This window comes from Astatotilapia calliptera, chromosome 7, assembly GCF_900246225.1.
Source record: "Astatotilapia calliptera chromosome 7, fAstCal1.2, whole genome shotgun sequence".
NCBI lineage: Eukaryota > Metazoa > Chordata > Actinopteri > Cichliformes > Cichlidae > Astatotilapia > Astatotilapia calliptera.
In genome coordinates, this window is record NC_039308.1 from 37,675,611 (window position 1) to 37,699,927 (window position 24,317).

At 41.9% G+C, this 24,317-nt stretch overlaps 1 protein-coding gene across 3 annotated transcripts in view; it reads left to right on the top strand.

The window, feature by feature from the left end:
* LOC113026158 (uncharacterized) overlaps positions 1-24,317 on the top strand; it is a 32,993-nt gene that overhangs the window by 2,192 nt on the left and 6,484 nt on the right. For 2 of the 3 annotated variants that reach the window (XR_003272884.1, XR_003272883.1), the window contains exons 5-8: positions 719-890; positions 1,342-1,701; positions 22,451-22,556; positions 22,672-22,803. Coding sequence is in view for 1 of the 3 variants with exons in the window: in XM_026174620.1 (XP_026030405.1) it covers positions 1,426-1,701; positions 22,672-22,803 (408 nt within the window). In the remaining 2 variants the exon portion in view is untranslated. Of the gene's footprint in view, positions 1-718; positions 891-1,341; positions 1,702-22,450; positions 22,557-22,671; positions 22,804-24,317 lie in introns of those variants that run through there. The other variant, XM_026174620.1, reaches the window with a different exon arrangement.

Below are 24,317 nucleotides of genomic sequence, written 5' to 3' on the forward strand. Positions count from 1 at the left end.
GATGCTAAAAGTTTCTGGGTGTTGGCTCAGGAATGTTGAGTTGAATGCAGCTTCTAGAGTTTGCCCTTCTTTCATAATGACAAACTGTCATTTTCAGTGTTGATGTATAACCGAAGAATGCTCTTTGGTGTTGTCATTACATCTTGAACTATTGCCACTGGGTTGTTGGGTTTCTCAGAGTAATGTTGTAGACCAGCGGTCCCCAACCCCCGGGCCTCGGGCCGCGAGAGTAAAGGCTCCGGTGTGAAATGTATGGTTTTCAGGGTTTTTATCGGTTGTCAGCGTTATTTTGTTATTGTTTTTATCGTTTACTCGGTTTTCCTGGGTCTTTTCACGTGTGTTATGAATAAATCTTCTTTTTTTCGGTACCGGTACTAGTTTTATTTTGTTGTATTTATCCGCGACACCTTAAAGGCCGGTCCGTGAAAATATTGTCGAGCATAAACCGGTCCGTGGCGCAAAAAAGGTTGGGGACCGCTGTTGTAGACTCTTTACCAGTGTTGAGTGTAACCCATTACCTATTATTCAGTAATTACATTACAGTTACAATTATGTTGTTAGTTACAATAAAAAGTGTTTTCAGTTATCTGTATGCCAGGTGGATAGAAGGGGGAAGAAAGAGTTTTAGTTCACATGTGAGGAGGAAAATGATGGAGTGATACAACAATAAAGCTTTTGAGCAGTGGGGATATAGACATTACTTTTATTTTTATTGCAGAAAAGGACGAGAGTGCGAGGGTGAAGTGCAAACTACGTCCAGGACAGAAACATCTGCATTATACTGTTAACACAACTTTGGCTAGTCGCAAGCACCTGCACAAACTAGCCAAGAACCCAGTGATGATACAGCTGAGTGAATGCAAACCCCAGCACGCCCTGAAATCTAACAGGTAAGAACCTGATGAACAGTCAGGCTGCAGCCACTGTTTTTACCTGCTCATACTTCTACAGTAGAATCACTGTGACGACCGCTTTAAACTCTTTTTGTGCTGGTTTTCATCTTTGATTTGTGCTGTTGACTGTGTTCATACATGAATACTAGGAGGAGGATAATAAGTGTGTCCTCATTAGGATAGGGATCTGTGTTGTTTGTGTAGGGCTGTAGCCTCAGGTTATTATTGTTAAATGATAATTATGTGACAATGTAGTTTATTTTTGTTTAAGTAACATACTAAATTACTTTTATGAAAAGTAACAAGTAATGTATAATACATTACTTTTTTCAAGTAACTACACCAACACTGGTCTTTGCTTTACAATATAAAGTGTCTTGACTTTCTTTGACTGGGTTTTTCCAGTCTTGAATGTGTTTAACTCACCTGCATCAACGCTTATCCACAGTTAACCTGTCAGACGTGAAGCTGTTCACCAGACTGGGCAGAGAAAAACTTGTCAGTACATCCAGTTTCGAGGAAACTGCAGAAAATGGCCTTGGCTCCAAAAACAGCAGAAGGCACAGACATGCAATGCTTATCTACAGTAATGGAAAAACTTATTAAAGATGCAGATTCATTCTTCCAACAATTTAAAAGTCATCAATCAAGGATGAGAGAGATTGTAGAAAAGCTTAAGGGGATTTCTGAAGAAGTACATTCAACCCCTGAAGAAGATGAAAAGTTAAGAAATTGTATCATCCAATCAGCTGACAAGACTCAGAGCCTGGTTGATGAGTGTGCTGTAATGAAGACTGACCTCAGAGAGGTAAGTAAAAGCAGAGTTTCCCATCACACAGTAATCACTAGTAATCTCTAATCACAGTGTAATCACACTGTGTTCACATTTTTTTAATTGATGAGTTCCATCAAGAGGAAGACCAAAATGTTGGACACTTAAGAAACAAAAGACACACTACAAGTAACACAACTGTAAGAGAATAATGACAAAGATGTAAAACTGAACACTAGATTCTGTGAACACAGACAACATGATGACTGACAGAGAGACCAAACCCCCTCTAGACTCTTTTCATTAAGGAAACTTAAATTTCTTCCTGTGATAATTCACAAGGTGAAGCGCTGCGTTGCTTGTCCTGCTTCCTTGCATCTCTTCTCTCTCTACCTTACACCCTCACTGGGAAGATCTAAGATGTGTGGAAGATACATAAATTAAATTCTGTGCTATATCAAAGTAATGATAACAGCAACATTAACATTTACACAGACATCTATGAGGCTGAAATGTTTTATAAAATTATCACCATAAGTCTTAATATTTCTGCTTCTAAATAAGCTAGAAAATTAATTTTAACTAGTAAATCTACACGTTTAAAGGCCAAGTAATTCAGTTTTGCCAAATAAAATTAACCTAAAGAGACTATGATGCACTGACTGTACAGCACAATGTGAAAGAGAAGATGAGAGTATGATTAAGAAACCTCAGTCCATGTGTCATAATCATAATGTGTGTGCATCACTGCTAGAAAACTGTCATCATTTTTGCACTAGAGCAAAATATTAATAACAAATATTTTCACGCCCCATCTCAACAAAACTGAAGGAAACTGTTTCCAGGGCCTACTCCGTGGATCGGCTTCCTCCGAGGCGTGGACGTCTATCAGCAGAGAATGTACCTTCACCTATCAGCAGAGAATGTCCCTTAGTCTGTAACACAGTCAAATATATTCTCAAGTAATATTCAAGCATGCCATTCAGCGTGTTAGTACGAGCTCGGGAGCAGCTTGGGAGAACAAGAAAACAGAGACTGCTTTAGATTGTCTTCCCAAAGTGACTCAACTTTATTCACAAGTACAACAGTTTATATAGAGGGTAAAATTCATGAGACAGCAGATTATCAGTTTAAACCAGTACAGACCAAGATAAGGCAGCGTCTTCCTGCCCTTGGGTGAAGAAGCATCCTTTGTGTAGTTTATTAGTTCAGCTACAATTGTGATTATCTCAGCGACATATTTTCAAGGCACAAAACGAAGAGTTCGTACATTAGTGAAATCTGAAACAAACCATTTGGCCTTCAACAGGCGTCTAAAAGATTAAGAAACTAATGTAGCTGAGGGAGTGATCTCTGTGGTATTTCAACCTTGTACCAGCCTGTGATTCTCACACATCAATTCTTGGGTCAAAGAGAAAAACACTGAAACAAAGGGGCCTTATTGAATGACAGAGTTTTCCTGCATGATGTCACTATAAAACAATATCCAGTAAATGCTCCCATGGTACTAAAATACCTAACAGTTCCACTCTTTTTTTATTATTATTTTTTAAAAAAAAATAATAACTCAAATAGAAAGGAAAAATCACAAATGTAATAATATAATATAAAAAGCAAATCATAAAATGTAATAGTTCACAACCTAATGTTCAATATACACATCAGGAACATCATTGGTAACATCTGGCACATCCTCAGGATCAATTTGTGCTAATTGCAAATACATTGAAGTAGCTGTACTGGTAGCTATATGGGTTATCATTGAGCGTACACAGGGTATCACACAACAGGCAATAATCATCAAAAACAAAATAATACATGCTACAACTGTTACAAAGGCTACAATGAGTTCCTTCCATTTTCCAAACGTGTCCTGCATCCACTTGTCTAGCCACAGACCGTGACCTGTATTGGCTCTTAGTTCTATCTGCAATGCTTCAAGTTTATTCATAGCTTGTGTAAATGAACCGTCAGGGGCGGTATTATTGGGAATAAAAGTACAACAAAAATCTTCAAACATAGCACAAACACCTCCTTTCTCAGCTAACAGCATATCTAAGGCCATTCTATTTTGCATGGTCATTAAGGAGGCAGCAGACATCTGTTCTCCTAGGGCTTTAAGGGCCGTATTGGTCAAATTAGTAAGTCTTTGCTGATTGTAATAAACATAATTGATCCAGCCTACATTTTTGTTTACCTGTATCCACGGTAGTATTGAGACAAACCCTGCTGATATTTCTCCTTGTGCCTTTAATTCATTTGGTATCCCGCGTGGAACTCCTATAGCATCTATGTAAACGTTATGTGAATAAGCGGAGCGTTCCGTCCGTCTGCTGGATACAGGCAGATCCGAGGTTTGTTGTATCAGTAGTTCTTGAGCTAAAGTTACTAGACCGCAGGTACCGGTCCAATTAACAGGTAAGGCTAATCTAAGAGTATTATTGCACATCCAATAAGCATGTGGGATTGGTCTGGTCAGGCGCGAAGCTGTAAAGCCTTTTAATATGCCTCCCCAGTACGAGTCGTTTAGTGTGTTGGGCGAATGCAGGATTGTTGAGTTATCTGAATGCGTACTTATATATGCATATATATAAGAAAACATATGTTTATATTGTGTCCTGTCAACACTCGCTGCTAGCCATGTTTCGTTACAGCGTGCTCCTGGAGAGTCAGAAAAGAACGTATAGTTTTGTGTGTCATAATTTATGTTTTCAAGTTTTGGTCGGTGTATGCATGTCATCAAGATATTTGGGTGATGGCGCACCTGTGTTGGGGGCGAAAGAGGTTCAGTGCGGTCTTCGGGGCGCTTCATTTGGTTGCAGGGGTGGGTAGAATCATTAATCATGCTAACATCCTTACTAGAGACTTGTGCTGTGTATATGAATAAACAATCTAAAGGACTTAGTTCTACTCGCAGCGCTTCAATCAGGGTTACCGTTAAGGGCCCCTTTTTATCATTTTTGAATAGCATCTTTGTTAAGGGAAAACCTGAAATTGGATATCCCACTATGACCTGTTCTGGATTACCCTTTGAACAGACATAACAGTTACTGTTTCCTAAGTCACGAGCGGCTGTTCTGGCATTGTCATACCAGGCGTTAGTTCCTGTTCTAGGGGGTGCATAAGATGGTTTATTGGTGGTGTCTGTGTTGCTTTCTACTGATTTTAGAGAACGTGACGAGTGTACTAGGTGGGTGTCTTGCCAAGTGGAGCATGAGGTATTGTCAGCAAAATGTGGCTTGCAGAAATGTGAACAGGGTTGCACTTTACAATACGAAATAGTAAATAAAAATCCTAAGGTTAATGCAGTAGATATGATTAATAACCTAAATATATAAAAAAGACAGTTCTTTAGTCGTCTCCTGGCCTGGTCCCAGGTTCGAGAGACACCGTATAAGCGTTGTGTGATGACAATGGGCATTTCATTTTCTCCATTATCAGGATGAAACGAGTCTATCTTTATCAGGTTAGACATTGTGTGGTACTCTAGGCTTTCTGTTCCTGCTGGATGTTCGAGTACCTTGTTGTTGTTCAGGTGGGGGATCAAAGGGCTTTCTGAGTCTTGGCTCTTTCAGGCGTTGTGTGTTAATCAGTGATTGTGTGTGTGTAGGTGGATTGGATCCGGGCGCTGGCTCGCCTGAGTCGTCATCTATAGGTGTATTGAATCCGGGCGCTGGCTCGCCTGAGTCGTCATCTACTTGATCCAACGCCTTAGGTGGTTTGGTGGGGCTGGTCTTAACCCTGCTGGCATGAATCCACTGAGGTTGTCCGTCTGTTAGGATGCTGGTTCTCGTCACTGCAAGTACAGTCTGGGGGCTGGAACACGCGGCCTCCCCGAGTGCCCTTGGTTTTAGCGACTGTACCAACACCGCATCTCCTGGTTTCCACGGATGGGTTGGATCTATGGAAGGGAGAGGCTGAGAGAGACAAACTTTCTGATAGTTATTATTCAGTGTTTCTACCAGGTTATGAACATAGTCAGACAATGCAGTGTCTATGTCCCCTTCCAATAGCGGTGCCCCTCTGGAGGCTGACCATGGTGTTGGAAACGGTCTTCCCATGATTATTTCAAATGGAGATAATTTGGTTGCTGCGGATGGAGTCATTCTAATCTCGCAGAGGATTTGAGGAAGTAGTTTGATCCAGGTCATTCCTGTTTCTATCATTGCTTTAGTCAGGCGATTTTTTATGGTCCTATTCATTCTTTCTACAACTCCTGAACTCTGAGGATGGTATGGCACATGATATTTCCAGTCTATTGCTAAAGTTTTAGCACACTTTTGAATTACTTCTGATGTGAATGAAGGTCCTCTATCACTGTTAATTTGGTGAGGTATTCCAAATCTGGGTATTATTTCATTGCACAACTTTTGACAGACTACTTCTGCAGTTTCTTTTGATGTTGGGTAAGCTTCTACCCATTTACTAAATTGGTCCACTATTACCAGTAAGTACTTGATGCTTCCTTGTGCTGGCATGTGTGTAAAATCAATTTGTAATGTATGAAATGGGAAATCTGGTTGTGGTAAATGCTGATGTTTTGCTTTTGGTTTTCCTACATTAGTTCGTGCACATGTTAGACAGGTTGCTAATATGCGTTTTACTGCGTGTGATGTTTTCTTGATTACAAATCTTGATTTTATTGCTCCTATTACCCCTCTTTGTCCGACATGACTCACACCGTGAAAATGGCGGACAAGGATTGGCAGTAGTGAAGATGGGAGGGCAATCAAACCCTCAAGGTTTTTGTATAAGCCGTCTCTGTTATCTAAGGTACAATCATTACTTTCCCAGTAAGTGTAATCTAAGGCAGAGGCTTGCTCTTGTATGAATTTTAGGTCAACATTTGTTTCTAAATAGTCTGGGAGCGTGACAAGTGGCAGCTGTAAAGGCAAAGATAATACTTCCCTTCTGGGTGGTTGCTGTGAGGCAGCAGCTGCTTTCGCGGTTACGTCTGCAAGAGCATTTCCCACTGCTTCGTCTGTGTCAGCCGTGCTGTGCCCCTTCGTTTTAACAACTGCAATTGCCGATGGCAGCTGTATAGCCTGCAAAAGTCTTTGAACAAGGTCAGAATTAGCGATCGATTTTCCATCAGCAGATCTAAATCCTCTTTGTCTCCACAATGTGCCAAAGTCATGCACCACACCGAATGCATAACGGCTATCAGTGTAAACTGTTACATGCTTATCCAAATTTAGCTCACAGGCGCGTATTAAAGCCATGAGTTCTGCTTTTTGTGCTGAGTGAAATGGTAATGAGTGAGCCTCTAGTATGATGTCAGGCAATGTCACCACCGAATAGCCACAAAGAAATAAGTTGTCATTTGGTTTTGAACAGGACCCGTCCACATAAACAATGACTGAGTCTGGGATTGGTGTCTGCTCTAAGTCTGGGCGTGGTGCTGTGGATTCCTGTATACGTGTCATACAATCATGAACGTCAGGGTCGTCTGAACCATCCTGTCGGTCAGAAGAACACAGCATACGAATAAGTAAGTGTGCTGGCGAATTGGGTGTGCTGCTTGCTTTTATAGTGAGATTTGCTGTTGAAGTCAGTGTAGCTTCATAACCTGAGTGACGTTGTGCGGTCATGTGTTGTGTAGTTATGTTTGCTAGAATGGTCGTGACCTGGTGATTGGTGTGTAGAATAGTGTCATGTGAGAGTGTGAGCTTCTCGCAGTCCCTTATCATGATAGAGCAAGCTGCTACTGCTCTCAGGCAGGCCGGCATCCCCTGAACTACTGCTGGCAGCACCTTTGAGTAGAAGGCTACTGGACGGTAGCCACAGCCATGCTCTTGGGCCAATACACCTGCACAGGTCGTGCCGTTCTCTGTGACGTACAGGTGGAACGGTAAGTGGTAGTCAGGCAGACCCAAACAAGGGGCGGAGGTCAGCGCTCCCTGTAATGCATTGAAAGAGGCAGTCATTTCTGTGGACCACAGTATTCGAGGAGGCTTGTCTTTTTTGCAGCATTCACGCAGAATGTGGTCATGAAAAGAACAGTCTGGTATCCACTGTCTGCAATAGTTCACCATGCCTAGGAAAGACAGCATTTCTTTCTGTGTAGTGGGCTTAGGGACAGAGGTCACAGCTTTGACCCTGTCTGTAGTCATAGAACGTTGTCCGTGAGACAGTGTGAATCCCAAATATTGAACAGAAGTCTGACAGTACTGCATTTTCTTTGCTGATGCTTTGTGGCCAGTCTGTTGGAGGTGCTGGAGTAGCATGTGTGTGGCAGTTTGACATAGTTTTTCACTATCAGCACAGAGGAGGAGATCATCTACATACTGGATCAGAGTACAGCCCTCTGGAGGAATGAAGCCGTCCAGGGTAGCACGTACTACCATTGAGAAAGCCGCAGGGCTGTCTACCATGCCTTGGGGTAAGCGAGTCCATGTGTACTGCTTATCTCTATGTGTAAAAGCAAATATCGGCTGTGTGTCTTTATGCACAGGCACTGAGAAAAAGGCGGAGCACAAATCCACCACAGTAAAATGTGTAGCTGTTGCTGGAATAGATGTCAGTATGCTGGGAACATCTGGAACCAGAGGTGGCAGAGGCATGATGACTGCATTAACTTGCCTTAAGTCTTGTGTGAAACGCCATACGCCAGGTTTGTTAGGCTTTGGCACAGGATTGACAGGAGTGTTATATGGAGATACTGTGGGCTTTATTACTCCAGCTGTCAATAAATCTCCTATGATGATGTCTAAGGCTGCGGCTTTTTCAGCGGAAATGGGATATTGCTTGACATATACCGGCTTGTTGTTTTTCAGCTGAGCATGATAAGGTGTACAGTCAATAAATCCTACATCATTCTCACCTCTTGACCATAATGTCATGTTTTGATATTCAGCTGGCAATGTGACAGCAGAGATAGTACAGTGTATGGGGTAGGTTAGATCCATGTGTTGACATGGTGCAGTGATGTCATAGCCTATGTCTGAGTTATGTGACAAAACCACTGTTTGGCCTTCACTGGTGTGAGCAGTTATCATGTTGTTGAACAGTGTGAGAGAAACAAATATGTGGCTTCCAGGCATGGGGTTACCTGGTAGTGGTGTCTGTACACGTGTTTGGCACAGTGTGTGACGTGGGGTACCAGTCAGATGGATATTGAGTTCATTCTCCGCTGAGGCGTCCAGCTGACACAGAGGCTGTTCCTTCTCCATGGTGTCGGTGCATAGGGCAGAGAAAACATAGCTGTTATCAGTGTCAGCAAACATTTCACCCTTTGTGTTAAATGAAATACACAAGTTCATTTTTGCCATTAAATCTCTGCCTAATAGATTCACAGGCGAGTTTGGAATAATTATGAATGGATGATATGTAATTTCGTCTGGTTTTGGGCCCCAGCGTGTTTTTAGAGAATGAGTTTTGGGGCATTGCACTAGAGTTCCGTTTATTCCCATGGTGTTGATGCACACAGAGGAAACAGGCCCACTATAGAATTTTCCAGACAGTGAACTTTTAGTGGCTCCACTGTCAACTAAAAAGGAATAAATCTTTTCACCTATCTCTATATCTAACATGGGCAAGCCTTCTGTGTTACGGGACAATTGCAAATGCAGCATCGTGTGTAGTGCTTCACACTGTCCCTCATCTTCACCTGGGCCTCCCTATGGTTGGTCCAGTCTTTCGGTATCATATGGGTGGGGATTAAAATGTGGATTATAAGGTTGCTGCCTAAGTGCAAAGGGGCCATTATTTTGATGTGATTCCTGTCTGCGTTGCCAGTTACCTTGTCTGTAAGAGCTCTGCTTACGCCTAGTGGCAGGAGCTGGTCCTGTGTTCTGTGGTTGAGATCTACCTGCTGCTGATTTGCATTCCGTCCTCCAGTGTCCTATTTTTCCACAATAAAAACATACGTCTCCACTCCTATCTCTCCTTCTGAAATCTCCCTGCTGCGCTTGTTGAGGGGGCGGGGCCCCTGCATACATCATTTTTTCACTTTCCTCTGAGCCTTCAACATCAAAATTCAACAACATCTTAACAGTTTTAGCCTTCGTGCTGTTGGGGAAAAGATCTGCACCAGCTTTTGTTTTGACAAGTGTGATAAAGTTCTTTATTTTCATGTCATAGAGATTATCAGTGGCAGTCAGCTTCAATAGTTGTGAACATTCTGGATGAATATTGTTTAAGAATGTTGTTATGAAAATCTGATCATTTCCTCCTTCAGGCATGCATGCCTCATTAGTCCAGCAGTGTGTGAAACGTTTCATAAACACTAGAATGGATTCATCTGGCTTTTGCTTACACATGGTTACTGCATTTAAATCAATTTTATCTCTAGACATTGTGAGCAGAAATCTCTTTAGATTTTGAAAAAAGGCTGTGATTTTGTCATCATTTATCCACAAAAACGAGGTGGTGTTGGCTGCTTGGTCATTTTTAGGGTCTAGTTCCTCTACTTCTTCAATAAGCTGAGATTCAGTCACACCTGGGATTCGTTGACATAATATATATCTATAGTCAGGCCCACCCAAGTGGTGGTATCTGGTACTTCTCTGTAATGCAGAAACAAAGGCTGTAGGATTTTGTAGAGGATCGGGAAGTTCTTTAATGGTTGCTGCTAACTCTGAAATTTTAGGGGGTTGAATGCAACACATGTCCCCTATTATCATGAACGGGAGGGAGGTGCTGACGTCATTAAATTGTGATCCCTGCTTTTCTTTATAACGGGTGTTTTTGTGGGGGCCCTCTTGAGTTTTTTCCTCTTTTTTCTGCTTTAAGTAGTTCCTTATTAAATTTCTGGTGTTAGTTATTGCTTTTGGCACAGTTAAACCATTCGCTACTCTAGTGTGGCGCTGAACATGATTATCTATGACAGAAACGGCTTCCTGCAGTTCGGCTTCCGTACGTTCAGTTAAAGGATCTTTCATGATTTCCTCACACTCTGTCATTAACTGTTTTGTTTGCTTTTTATGTTCCTGTAACTCTCTTTCTCGTTCAGTGTATTCTCGTTCCTGTCTTTGATCTAGGTTAAACCAGTCATCTTCTTCTGATTTAGGTGTCATTTCAGTGCCTTCCTCACTCTTTTGGGATTCTGCTGTTAAATCAGGATATACGCGCTGATGACGTGCAGCCGCCGCAGCAGCTATTAATTCTGTTTTTTCATCATAAGGCGGCGGAGCCGTAGGTTGAACGGATGGGCATATAAGGCTAGTTTTTTCTGCAGTGGATTTACTAGAGCCTACACTGGCTTGATTTAAAGCATTTACGTCTGGCTCGGGTCCTTTTTTCCATAGTGGTAGCATGCGATTGGTCACATCACGACATTCTATCATATATTTTTTACAGGACTTTTTAATCAGCCTACTTTTCTTATCACAAATAGTATTTAACATTTCTACTGACCTGTTTTCTGGCGATAATCGTTCGGGATAGGGCTCCGGAAATACATTAGGATGCATTAAAGTTATAGTTCTTAAGTTCGAGACGAAATCAGTCACGTAAGCACTTCCGCATGTTCTGGATACGTAATCATGGAAGTCTTCATTGATTCGCGAGCGTGGGTTAAACGTAACCGGAAGTGGGAGTCGTACTGAGCCGCTATTTGTGATTTTATATTTTATTTTTTTCGGTTTTACAGTTAATTTTGAGTTTTTATCGGACCCGTCTAAGGTCTTTGAATTATTCTGACCCATGGTCAGTGATTTCCAGAGGGGTTTAGACGCTTTGAAGGATTTAAGTTAGTATCTATTTTTGCTGTGGCACACCTGAGGTTACTTGATTTTTTGCTAGCAATTTTATGTTTTTAGTGAGCAACTTCTCACTTTTTAACGAGCAACTTCTCGTTTTATGACCCCAGGCAACTTCCTGTGTCCTTTCTGCTGGTGAGCAACTTCTTAGTTTATGACAGCAGGCAACTTCCTGTGTCCTTTCTGCTTTTATTTTACAAAACAACAGGCAACTTCCTGTGTTTCTATGTGGGCCACTAAATAAGGCTCCTCAGTGTATCCCACTTGTTACTATGTGGGCCACCGAAGAAGGCCTCGTCAGCGTATCCCGTTTCTATGTGGATCACTGAGAAAGGCATAACACAGTCTTATAAAATAAAAGACACGTGCCTACCTTCGTCAGGATCCCACTTCTGACACCAAAATTGAAGGAAACTGTTTCCAGGGCCTACTCCGTGGATCGGCTTCCTCCGAGGCGTGGACGTCTATCAGCAGAGAATGTACCTTCACCTATCAGCAGAGAATGTCCCTTAGTCTGTAACACAGTCAAATATATTCTCAAGTAATATTCAAGCATGCCATTCAGCGTGTTAGTACGAGCTCGGGAGCAGCTTGGGAGAACAAGAAAACAGAGACTGCTTTAGATTGTCTTCCCAAAGTGACTCAACTTTATTCACAAGTACAACAGTTTATATAGAGGGTAAAATTCATGAGACAGCAGATTATCAGTTTAAACCAGTACAGACCAAGATAAGGCAGCGTCTTCCTGCCCTTGGGTGAAGAAGCATCCTTTGTGTAGTTTATTAGTTCAGCTACAATTGTGATTATCTCAGCGACATATTTTCAAGGCACAAAACGAAGAGTTCGTACATTAGTGAAATCTGAAACAAACCATTTGGCCTTCAACAGGCGTCTAAAAGATTAAGAAACTAATGTAGCTGAGGGAGTGATCTCTGTGGTATTTCAACCTTGTACCAGCCTGTGATTCTCACACATCAATTCTTGGGTCAAAGAGAAAAACACTGAAACAAAGGGGCCTTATTGAATGACAGAGTTTTCCTGCATGATGTCACTATAAAACAATATCCAGTAAATGCTCCCATGGTACTAAAATACCTAACAAAAACAATAAGAGAGGTGTAACTTTATTTAGATAATAACTCATTCACATTGAATTCTTCAGTAGTTTTTCTTGTAAAAATAAAAGAAAAACTTTAATTTCGAACAACTGTTTGCATCACTATACTGCTACATCAGTCCTCCCTTTTCTTTTTTTTAAAAACCAGTGACAAATTAAATAGACGGGGTCCTTTATCAGAAATGCAATAATAAAGTTCAGTCTTATAAAAAAGAGCAAATCCAGAAACTTGTGAAGAAAGATGGAAAAATTGTTTAGTGAGAGTTTAAAACGTTTCACTCTTAGTGGCTGCAGTGAGCCTGTTTTTCACTGCGCAGCTTTTCAAAATGTTTTTTGAGGCTTAATACTGCTGCTCTCAAGTCATGTTCAATATTCAGCCTCAATCACTGATTTTGTTTGCTACAAGGAAGATTCTTGTCTCTGCCTTTAAACGGAAGATTTAAATCATATAGCTTTCCAAATATATCGCTAAGATAGGCCACTTTCATCAAAACGTTTTCATCATTAAGCTCCGCTTCCAAAAACATCTGAATTGTCTCATTGAGCATCGATGACACCATATCTAAAGTTGCTGTATGAGCTTCTCTGCTATCCTGTGAGGTTTCTTGCTCTGGGCAATTTCGTATGTGACTTTGTATGATGCCATTAGTGCTTTGCTGTTTACTGATGCAGATTTTAGAAAGCATCTTCCTGCTGAAGATTCTCTCCAAATAGAGTGGATTGTTCATGTCACTGGGGTGTAATGTCCCTTCCTAATTTGTTGGGCCTCATACCAGTGGCGTGTCTAGAAAATTTTTGTTGGGGGGGCCAGGTAGGGGCACAGATTTGGAGAAGGGTGGCAGATGTAATTGGCAGATAATGTTTAAAATGCTGGCTTGCTTGCAGTGACCTATTGTATTAAATTCTCTGCTATCTTTCCATTATTGGTGTCTTTTATCATGGTGGTACAGTCTTACCTTGCTATAACCTATGTGCTGCAGTTTACTCTTATTGGTGGCTTTTATCTGTGAACATAATCCGTTACTTTTATGAATTTGATGTTAATGTGTGAACTGTTTTATTTTTTATTGTTTTATGTAAAGCACTTTGGTATGCCCAAGGCTTTTAAATGTGCTCTATAAATAAAGATTGTTGTTGTTGTTGTAAAAATAATTCTACCAACTGTTAACCATAATTCAATAACCCTATAAACCTAATAACCGAATGCGCTTTTAACTCTTATTAGAATGAGATTTCAACCACTACGGTGCAAAGTTTTTAGATACTGCGTTGATAAAGTACAAGAGATACAATCAGTGCTTTGTCAGTGTTTACTCAGCATTCAAGGACAGCAATATTTGCATAGTATTTTTACTGACATATAGTGCACATATGTTTTGGGCAAAAACATTTTTGAATATTAAAATACGAACATTTGTAACAAACAATTGACAAATTAGCCAGTTCCAATGTAAAACTTTATCTGCCTGTTTAAAAAAAGAAGATAATCTTCTCACAAACTGGTGTTTGGTTTTGAAACAGGAAAAAAGTGGGGAAACAACTGAAAAGACTAACATTTGAATAAAACCTGAAAGCAAGTAAATACTTTCTATGCTGCCTTATGGTAAACTTTGGTAATATTGATAAAGAACAACACTGGCTGATGATGAAATACAGTCAGCTGGCATGGTGACACTGCCAGTATTAACCTGCAGGGCTGGACTGGGACAGAAAATCGGGCATTTTGACTAGAGACCGGCCCACCAGGTATTAAAGCCATAAAGACTTTGAATGAAAACAAATGCTGTTGTGACAGTGATGTACACAGTCTTGTTGGTATATGTATCATTTCTATACATTTTACGTCAGATAAAAACTTTGGTTGTAAGATTTAGATAATTATTTAATAAAAACTAGGTATTTTAAATGAGAATAAGAAAGAAAAGTATTTCTTTGTGCCCACCTTTCCCTGTTAATGCCCTACCTGGCCCCCTGGCAACACTTTCCTAGATCCGCCCCTGCACAGCTATCAGCTGTCAGCTGCTTAGAAAAGGATCCTGGTGTTATTTGTCTCTCAGAAACAGTTCATAACTTCCCTTCAACTCATTCATGTCACCTAAAAGGTAAACCTGTTTCTCCATCACAGCTCTGATGATTCAGTAAGGACATCTCCTGGTTTCATCTTCATGTTTCCCTCTCACCACATATCCAAACCAACATCATGACCAGCAGCTTTACAGCTGTGGCTCCAGCAAACATCAGCTGATACTAGAAATTAATATTAAATAAATTCTAACAACAGCTGATCAAGCTTAAACGTGCTGCTGTTGTTTAGCGCGACATCCGCTGGTTTCCTCTTTCTGGTGCAAAGTGGGCGACAAACAAGAGAGAAAAGCCGATCAGCTGATCATTGATCAGTTTCATGATTGAAGTAGCAACAGGAGAGGGAGGGGGAGAGAATGAGAGAAGAAGAGGCAGCTGTGCAGCATAAAGACAGAATAACTCCAGCTTTGTGTCTTTTTTTCATTATAGCGAAAGTCTGGGACAAACTGCGTCTCTTCTCAGCTCAATACGAAACGTGTAATATTTTCTCTGAATGAGGGACCATTCCATTTTTTTAAGGAGCCGTTGGCAACTCTACTAACTAACCTTATGAATAAAATAAAGTTCACTATCAGTAACATCATAGCACCCACCCAGCTGTATAAAAACTCTGTCAAACTGGCTAGAACGCAGTACGAGTTATTGCAACTGACGGTAAAAAGTCAGCACAACGAAAATAAACTCCACCTAAACTTGGTTTATATCTGACCCAGATAGACTGCAGGTCATAACTTCTTACCTGAAGTTCAGTTCACCTGACACTCGGACTGGCGGCCTCCTCGGGTCTCTCCTCCTGCCTCCCCTTCCCTCATCCACCTGTTGCCTCTGTGGAAGCCCCGTCATAGCCACCACCAAACAACTGAGTTATTTTTACACATCGACCTGCATCTGGCCAATCCACCACCTCTCATTGTTCATGCCATTACAAAAAAAATAAGTCACCGGGCATATGCCCGGTATGCCCGATGGCCAGTCCAGCTATGTTAGCCTGCAACCAAATCTGCAGCTCCATACAGCAATGTTACGACTTAGATTATATCTTATAACTCATAACTCTTATGTTAGCTCCCCTCAGTAGCATACTGTGTGATATACTCCACGGCTGCAATAATTCTTTAAGTGTTATTTTTTCCTTGGTATTCTAATTTCACGGAAGTTTACTAAACTCAACAAACTTAATATTACTTACCGGGACATTTATTCTGTCCTCATTTTCTTTCACCGAAAAATTGTTTCCTGCAGTGCCGTCTTTCTGCTTGGCTCTCCTACCTTTGCTAACGTGATACACATAGCGCAGAAGCCGATGCTGCATTCACTTACACTCGGATATCTGAGCTTCACCGTGAAAATATAATCGTACATTTGATATTTGATTGAATTTTATTGTTTTGCCTTTGGGGTGGCACCTGGGGTGGCCAGTCTGGTTGGGGGGGTGGCCTGTGCCCCCCCAGGCCACCCCGCTGGACACGCCACTGCATGAGGGAGCAAATACAGTCTCAGTGTGGTTGGTTGTCTGTGTGTTAGCCCTACAACTGTCGAGGGTCCATGGTGTACCGCCCCTCTTCCCCTATGACAGCATGGATAGGCTCCAGCCCAGATATGAGGAATGTGTTTTTCAAAAAAAAAAAAAAAATCTAATTTTGTTCAGTGTTCAGTGTCAAAATAATTCCAAATATTTTAACATAGTAAAATTTCAAAGAGAAACTAATTTATACTTATCTTTTTTATGGCCAATTTGGTAAGCAGGTGAACACTTTGGAGAATCCAGGATTTATTTTTTTATTTTTTTTTATTTTTTTTTATCTGTCCCGTTTTGCTCTTTTGCCATCAGAATTGTTGTCTAAAGGCGAAGAAAGATGCCTAACGGATTTACTTTACCAAATGGACCATCCCAGCCTTGCCATAATGGTCAATTTGATTCACATTTTTTTATTGTTTATTTTATTTCATTTTCACTCACTAAATACGGGACAGACATGACTGGGGGGGGAAGGGAGAAAGAAATAGAGGCAGGGAAAGAAAAACAGCGGGGAAGAGGAATGGTGATAAAGGGCAAAAAACAAAAACCAACAAAACAAACAGACAAAAAATACATATATCAATCACCTGGATCACCTGTTGAGAAAGAAAAAAGAGAAAACAAGCAAAAAAAGAGAGCAATATGATAAACAACATCATTGCGATAATCTATGTGAATATAACAGTAAATACTAAATTAGAGCAGGGCGATATGCAAAAAAACCCATCAATGTATTTTCACTTAAACAAGCAGCTGTTTTTTATGTGCATTAAAGTTGTATAAAAATGTAACAGTGCAAATTCCTTGCTGACAGTTTAACCAAAAGGCATTTCCAGTGGAAACTGGCCGACAGATCCTCAGCATAACCATGTATAATATCCACAAAACTTAAAAAGAGGTTATACACACACAATACGGTAATATTATGTTGAAGCACGGTATGTATCACTCCGCGAGGCTCCTGCCTACGATAGCCGTAATGCTCCGACAATGCATCAAGCAATGCGGGTTCGTAGCTTAGCAAAGTCGTACTAAAACATTTGACAGATTTTCGAGCGCCGTGTACGACATAAAATCGTTTCGAGGTCAGTAAACACAGCCAGAATTCATACATAAGGCACACGGGATTATAAGAGGCACTGTCGATTTTCAGAAAAATCAAAGGATTGATTTTAAGTGTGCCGTATTTTCCAAACAACACAGTAATAACGACGGCCCGCTAGCATGCTCTACCAAAAATAGTGCTTTGTTGTGTATCTGACGGACGAAAGCTAAACCAGTTCCACACCACTGAAGTTGCAGCATTTTTACAAACCAATTCTGGTTCATCCGTTTCATTTAACGATCCACTTTCGCTCTTCTCATTCTGCATCGCCGCCATGTGCGTATGTAAACATAGGCACTGCGCATGCGCGTTTTACCCATGTTCTATCGCGATATTTCATTTTCCTATCGTTGCCCAAAATTACACCGGTATTACCGTGAACGGTATGATATAGCCCAGCCCTATACTAAATATTGAATAGTATTGTGCAGCATGTAATATCAACAGCGCACAGTGTTCTTTGAGGCAGGAGGCAAAAAGGTTGTAGTTTGTCTGTGAGTCCCCATGTGTACCCCTGTGAGCATGAGCGCACTTGTATTCAAAAGGTTCCTTTATGTAAGGAACCTTTTGAATACAAGCGGGGCTATGGCTCCCCTTTTGAGGGTGTGGGGAGCCATAGCCCCGTCCTCCAGGACATGAAGCAGGTATGGATGAGATCCAGGCTCCAGACATCCAGAAACCCTCAGAGCATAAGACACCAAGGAAGACCAACGGAGGGGCAACCGTGCCACTCTCCCGGAAAGAGCTGAGGAGAGCCCCAGATGTGGGGTCAATCAGCAGCGGCGGAGCAGAAGCCGGGGGGGTTGCAGTGACGTGCCTGTGAGGTCCGCCGGCAGCCGGCTGTGCCAGAGTGACCGAGCTCCAGGCCGAGAGGCTGAGGGCACCCCACCCCCCATCAAGCAGCCACTAGGACTGAGCCGGAGCGTACCTGAATGCCCATCCCCGGACACCAAGAACCACCAATGCACCGATGTCTGAGGGCGTCTGCCACTGACAGGGGGAGTGGTGGGGGAAGATAGGCCTCCATACCTTGGAGGGCCTGGGATGTCCTTAGAGAGGTGGCGTCTGATACCCGACCTGACATATAGACACAGACAAACAGGCACACACAGATACAAACATCCATTCCCACCCTCATGCTCTCATATGCAATTACTCAGCACTCACCCAACGTGGAGACAGACATAAATAGACACTGTACACACAATCACACTCCCCAAGCGTACTCTGTACCCCAGGTCTGGGTACCCTTGCCCCTAGAGGGGGAAACTGCACCCAGACCCAGGTAGTGTTACCCTCTTCCCTGAGGTGGAGAAAAGCAGACCGCCCCGACTCCACAGCAGCAGGGAGGCCCCACATTCCAGACCCCAATCGGACGGCCAACTCCTCCTCCCTGCCCCCCGTCCCAACAGGCAACAGAGAACGGGGGGATGTTGTCATTTCTTGTGCTCAAGGAGCCGATTTCTGAGAACTCACGGCAGTGTGCCTCCCCGAGATGTCATCCAATTTGCGCCCAGAGATCTTATTCCGAGCTAGCCCTTCCGAGATGTATCCATTCTGCAGTCAGAGATCTTATTCTGAGTATTCACAGCATCCGTAGCCTCTCCAAGATCTTATCTGTGCTGCACTCAATGAGCCCATTTTGAGAAACACGCCTCTCCCATCATTCCAATCCCAGCGGGCAGCTTTGTGGGGGTTCGAACAGCTGGTTCCGCTTTCTTAATTCTTCGATAAGTCAGGGACAGGCCAGCTCCGATCCGCCAGAACCCTGTTACCATGGTTCCGAATAGGTAGATATCTTCAGCACTCAGGCTCACCCAAGCCCAAACTTCTCGTTGAGAAAGGGGTGTCAATTGCATTTAGGGACCAGTTGATCCAATCCATAATTCTTTTAGGTTTTAGAGAACAGACTGTGAGAGAATGTTCCAGGGAAAAGTAATAAAAAACACAAGACAAGACAAGGACATGAGGAGCTAAGCAGGGAAGATAAGGGAGAGGAGAGGAGAAAAAGTGCGACCGCCTTTGCTGAGAGCCAAACGAGAATGACTACAACACACTGGCCACCTGGCCGTGACATCCATGTTACAGGTTTTTTGGGGTTTTATTTTCCCCATTGTTTGGTTTTTACTCAGTTTATTTATCGTTATCTTCATTTTCACTTTCCTTGTTTGTGCTCCGCCAATAAACAGCTGGCCTTTTGTTAAGACTACATTTTGGGCCCTGCATTTGGGTCCTCATCACACTCCACTCCATGCCATCTGCGCATGAATTTAGGGACAATACTAGAAACAAAGTCTGTTGACTGGTTGAGTCATCCATGAGTGGGCTAGCAAGGACTAAAGTATTTGATGAATGGGTATCCATTCTACTGTTTAATGACCAGCTGTGTAACTGTTCCGGTTCACAGGGGTTCTGATGGTTCAAAAAAACAATTATGGGGTCTGGCTCTTACACAGCATGCCTCAATTCCCCTTCAGAAGAGACCAAAACAAGTTCTGGTACCCTAACTCCTCCCTGCCCCCCGTCCCAACAGGCAACAGAGAACGGGGTGTGTGAAGACTCCAAACCTCCCTCCGCCCTCTCATATGTAGTGTTGATGCATGTGTGTTCTAAGGTGCATTTAAAACCCAGGAGGGCATGGAGCTACCTGCCAGAGAGCAGCAGGTAAGCGCATAGCCCCTCCTGATAGCCCTCAAAGTATATGTGTATTTAACCTCCTAATACCCAAAATCTTCCATGGCATGCATTTTTAATTTCTCTTTGATATTTGGGCATATTGGGACCCGATGAATGTAAAAACAAAGAATCACCAGATTTTTTTTTTACCTGATTTTTGTTCCTAAGAAAAATGAGAGCCACGTATGAGGATATTTGTTTTAAATTTTGATGAAACAGAGGCAGTATAATGTCCTCGTGAGTGGATATCAGGCAGTTGTAGAGCAAAATTGAGTATTTTGGTCTAGACAACCCAAAATGTGATGTCCAGATATGTGGACGCCAGGTCCTAGGAGGTTAAAATTGAGAGGTGGGCAACGGCGCCAGAAGTGAGGTTGTACACCCTGTCGGTCTTCTGGATGCCGTGTACCGTGCCCATCCCCAAGGTCCTGTATGTGTTATGAGAGTGTGAGTAATGTGAATGTCTAAGTTCTGGGATAAAATTGAGGCACAGGCAGCCAGAAGGGGACAGAGGGGGGGGATCATCTCCTGCACCCTGGTGAGACACCTGCACCCCAAGGCCCTGCATGTGTGGGTGATTGTGGTGGAGCGGGCAGAGGGAGGCAGCTGGAGATGGGGAGGGAAGGAAGAGAGGGGCAAGTGGCCCCTCCCTGGAGCCAGCTCCCCCGCTGACCCCAGTAGGCACCCCCACACTCTGGAACCCACTAGGCCCATCCGGACCAGGGCCCAGTTCAGCAGCCCTGCCCAGCCCGGGAAGGCCATCCGACCCCACCACAGAGAAAACTGCACCCACCCCATCATCCACTCATCCCCCAGACTACACAAGACAATAGACACCCACGTTGAGTTCTTCCTCCACCTCTCCTATAACTCTCCCCCACCTGCAGAGTCAGTTCTCCCACCAGCTGAAGAGCCCCTCAGGTGGCTCGATGCACCGGCGGCACCCCGCGACAGTGCTGAGCCCTTCTTTTGTTCTTAATCAGTTGTTTTGCATCTTTCACTGACACTTTATGGCATCTGAATGTCTGTATCTACAGTGGCGAGAAAGTGTTTGCCCTCATTCCTGATTTTCTTTCTTTCTTTTTTTTGGCATCTAATGAAGGTGTTCATGATTAAGGAGAAAAATCCAAACCTACATAGCCCTTTGTGACAAAGTAATTGGCCCTCAAACCTAATAACTGGCTGCTTCACCCTTAGCAGCAATAACTGCAATCAAGTGTGTGTGATAACTGGCAGTGAGTCTTTTACAGTTGTGGTGGAATTTTGGCCCACTCATCTTTGCAAAATTGTTGTAATTCAGCCATATTGGACTATTTTCAAGCATGAACCGACTTTTTAAGGTCATGCCACAGCATCTCAATTAGATTCAGGTCAGGACTTTGACTTGGCCACTCCAAACTCTTCATTTTGGTTTTCTTAAGCCATTTAGAGGTGGACTCGCTGGTTTGTTTTGGATCATTGTTCTGCTGCAGAACCAAATGTGCTACAACTGGAGATCATGAACAGAAGGCCGGACAGTCTCCTTCAGGATGTTTTGGCAGAGGGCAGAATTCATGGTTTCATTTATCACAGCAAGTCCCTAGATCATCACACTACCACCACCCTATTTTACTGGAGGACTTACAGGAAGTCCATCTCAGAGTTTAGTTTAATGTAATTTAATGCTCTTAAAAATAGTATAACTTTTATACGCAACAGAACAGGAATCAGTCAAACCTTGGTCTCATTGTCATATTTGAATATTTTTCTGCATCAGTGATCCTCTCTAAGCAGCCCTGCAACCTTTGAAAAGTAGAAGACTTCAGATCTCTTTACTCAAAACTTGCTGAAGAAGCATTTTTATCTATAATTATCTATTTAAAAAAGTGTTTCCATGCTGTAAATGTATGAAATTACATTATTATGCTGTCAACTGTAATTTTTAAAGGAGATGTTTAAAGGGATTTTGTGATAATATTGTGGCTGGTTATATGATTGGGGCAGTATTGACTGTGGTTATGATCCGCCTGTTCACCTGGAACCAGCAGGGAGGGAGCGGGTGAACATGGGTCACTGCAATTTTTCTAAGTGTTATCTGATTTGGGGAGCTTTAAATTGCCTTTTTGAGTTTGTATTAAGTTGCTTTCATGATTTGTTTTCTTTAATTAATGAAGATTTCAAATTATTTTTCAATCTCAGTGAATCATTATTCCTCATTACACATCACAAGCTTCCAGTCTCAGCCTCTCCATTAAGTCCATGAAGTCGCTGCATCATCATTGATGGCGTAGATTCTGTTTCAGCCACATTCCCATATCACAAAGCACAAATCACAAAGCACAAATCTTGGTGAAAAGCTATTTGAGGTCTTTATTTTGGGAGTTTCAATTGTTTGATTGATACTGGCAAACACACCAGCATTGGACTATTAAACTCTCACTGCTTGCTGATAACAAATAAAGAAAGAAGCAAAAATCAATGAAACATTTTATTTCACAGATTTTTGTAATAACAATGTCCGTGGGAGATGAGAGTGGGAGGATGTAAACCGTTGGTGAATTCCAGTCATATGATGCTAATGCTTTGTGACATCACACATTAAACAGGAAACAGGGTAGGTGGAAAGGTGCAGGGTCCATCAAGCTCAAGCAGACTCAGCAGATTCAGCTCAGCAGGCTCTTTGATCACATCTAGTAGGAAAGTGATGATAATGTAAGCTGCTCGTCATATGTACTACAGTTAAAAAGAAAGATGCATCATTCAATTTATTTTGACCCTCATTGTTTAAGACTTGATCAAAAATCAATGCTGTGTGTTTTTGTGTTAGATTCAGTCCTGCAGTGCTGTGCAGGAAACTGTGAGCAGGACAGAAGAGAAGAGAAGAGCTGCTTTCTGCACTCGAGCTAAAGCTTTAACATCCTCAACAAAGAGCAGCTTCACTCATCGTAGACTCTCACAGGTTTGATTTCCTTTGATATGATACACAAATATAAGCTTGTTTACAATTACATGTATGACTCCTGATATATTATCCAAGGGGAGGTACATGTGCAGCTCATATTGCGCACACACTGTAGTGGTACAAAATATAAGAACTGAATGTCATTAAAGCAGCATTCGGGTTATGTTGAAGCATGCAGAAAATGTTGACAGGATTGTTACAAATGGACAACAGAGCCCCAAAGTCAAAATAAAGCCCTAAAATCTCCTTTTGAATTTCTACGGTCTGATATTATTGAGTCTGAAAGCTGCAGTGTTATCTGCTGGGAAGAAGTTTCAAATGTTAATTGAAAAATTCAGATTTCTGCTATCAGAATGACTCTGCTTCAACAGAGTAGAATAGCACAGCTACTTTACTGTCATTCAGAACATGCACCAGTATAGATAGATAGATTTTTTTTAAAACGGTAGAAAATTATAAATAAATATATTGTATAGTTAGTATTCATTACCATTCCAGATACATAGCACATTTAAAACAGTGCAGGAGCAGTTTCACTTTCGAGAGAGGGGAGAGGGGAGTGGTTGCGGTGGGCTTGCTGGGTGTTATTAAGAGTTCAAGAGTCTGACAGCTTGGTGAATTAAAGTAATGCAGATTCTGGCTCTCCTGGTCCTGATGCTGCAAAACCTCTTCCAAGAGGGCAGCAATGAGATGGGTGGGGTGGGTGGATTCTTCGATGTTGTTATGGGCTCTGCTGAGACAGCATTTGTGTTTGATGTCCTGAATGGATGGAAGAAAAGTTCTGATCTAACCTTGTTAATGTCGTCTAATAACTTCTAATCAGACCCTTCACTGAAAGATGATGACTAACTTACAGCTACAGCAGAGATGTTTTTTTCAGTTACTGTTAATAGTCGAAGTTCAGTCATAATTTCACATTTAACTGGTAGAATCCAAATATATTAAAAGAATTACCAAAGATTTTTTTTGTGGAGCTGTCTACATGTTGGTCCGCTATACTTTAGATATCATATCATATATTTCAGTGTAATTTAGAATAATTGATGCAGATCATCTTGGGACATAATAAGTCACTGGGACTGAATATCAAAGAGGATCCAGATGCAGTGAGCTGGGAAATTACTGGATCTCCGTTCTGAGTCTGTCATCCATTTTGGATCTGTGTCACTTTTATCAGGGTCAATGCACTGGGACTGATGGGATTTTCAGTGAGAAATATTTTGAGGTTCATAGTCTGAATTAAAGACTCTGGTCCTCTCAAATTCTGTTTAAGATCATTTAATGACATCATAATCTGTGAACATATTTTAACATGAAATGTAATTAGATTACAATCAGTCTACAGCTGCATTTAAGAAGTTACTTTAAATGCTTTTAGAATTTTAAAGTAATTTCAGCCTCATCTTCACTCAAATGTTCACATCATCTCCAACTTCCAACTGTGTCTAAAGCTTGTTTTATTTGAACACTGATTGCCAGGATAACAATGTTACAATTTGCTCCTTTATCAC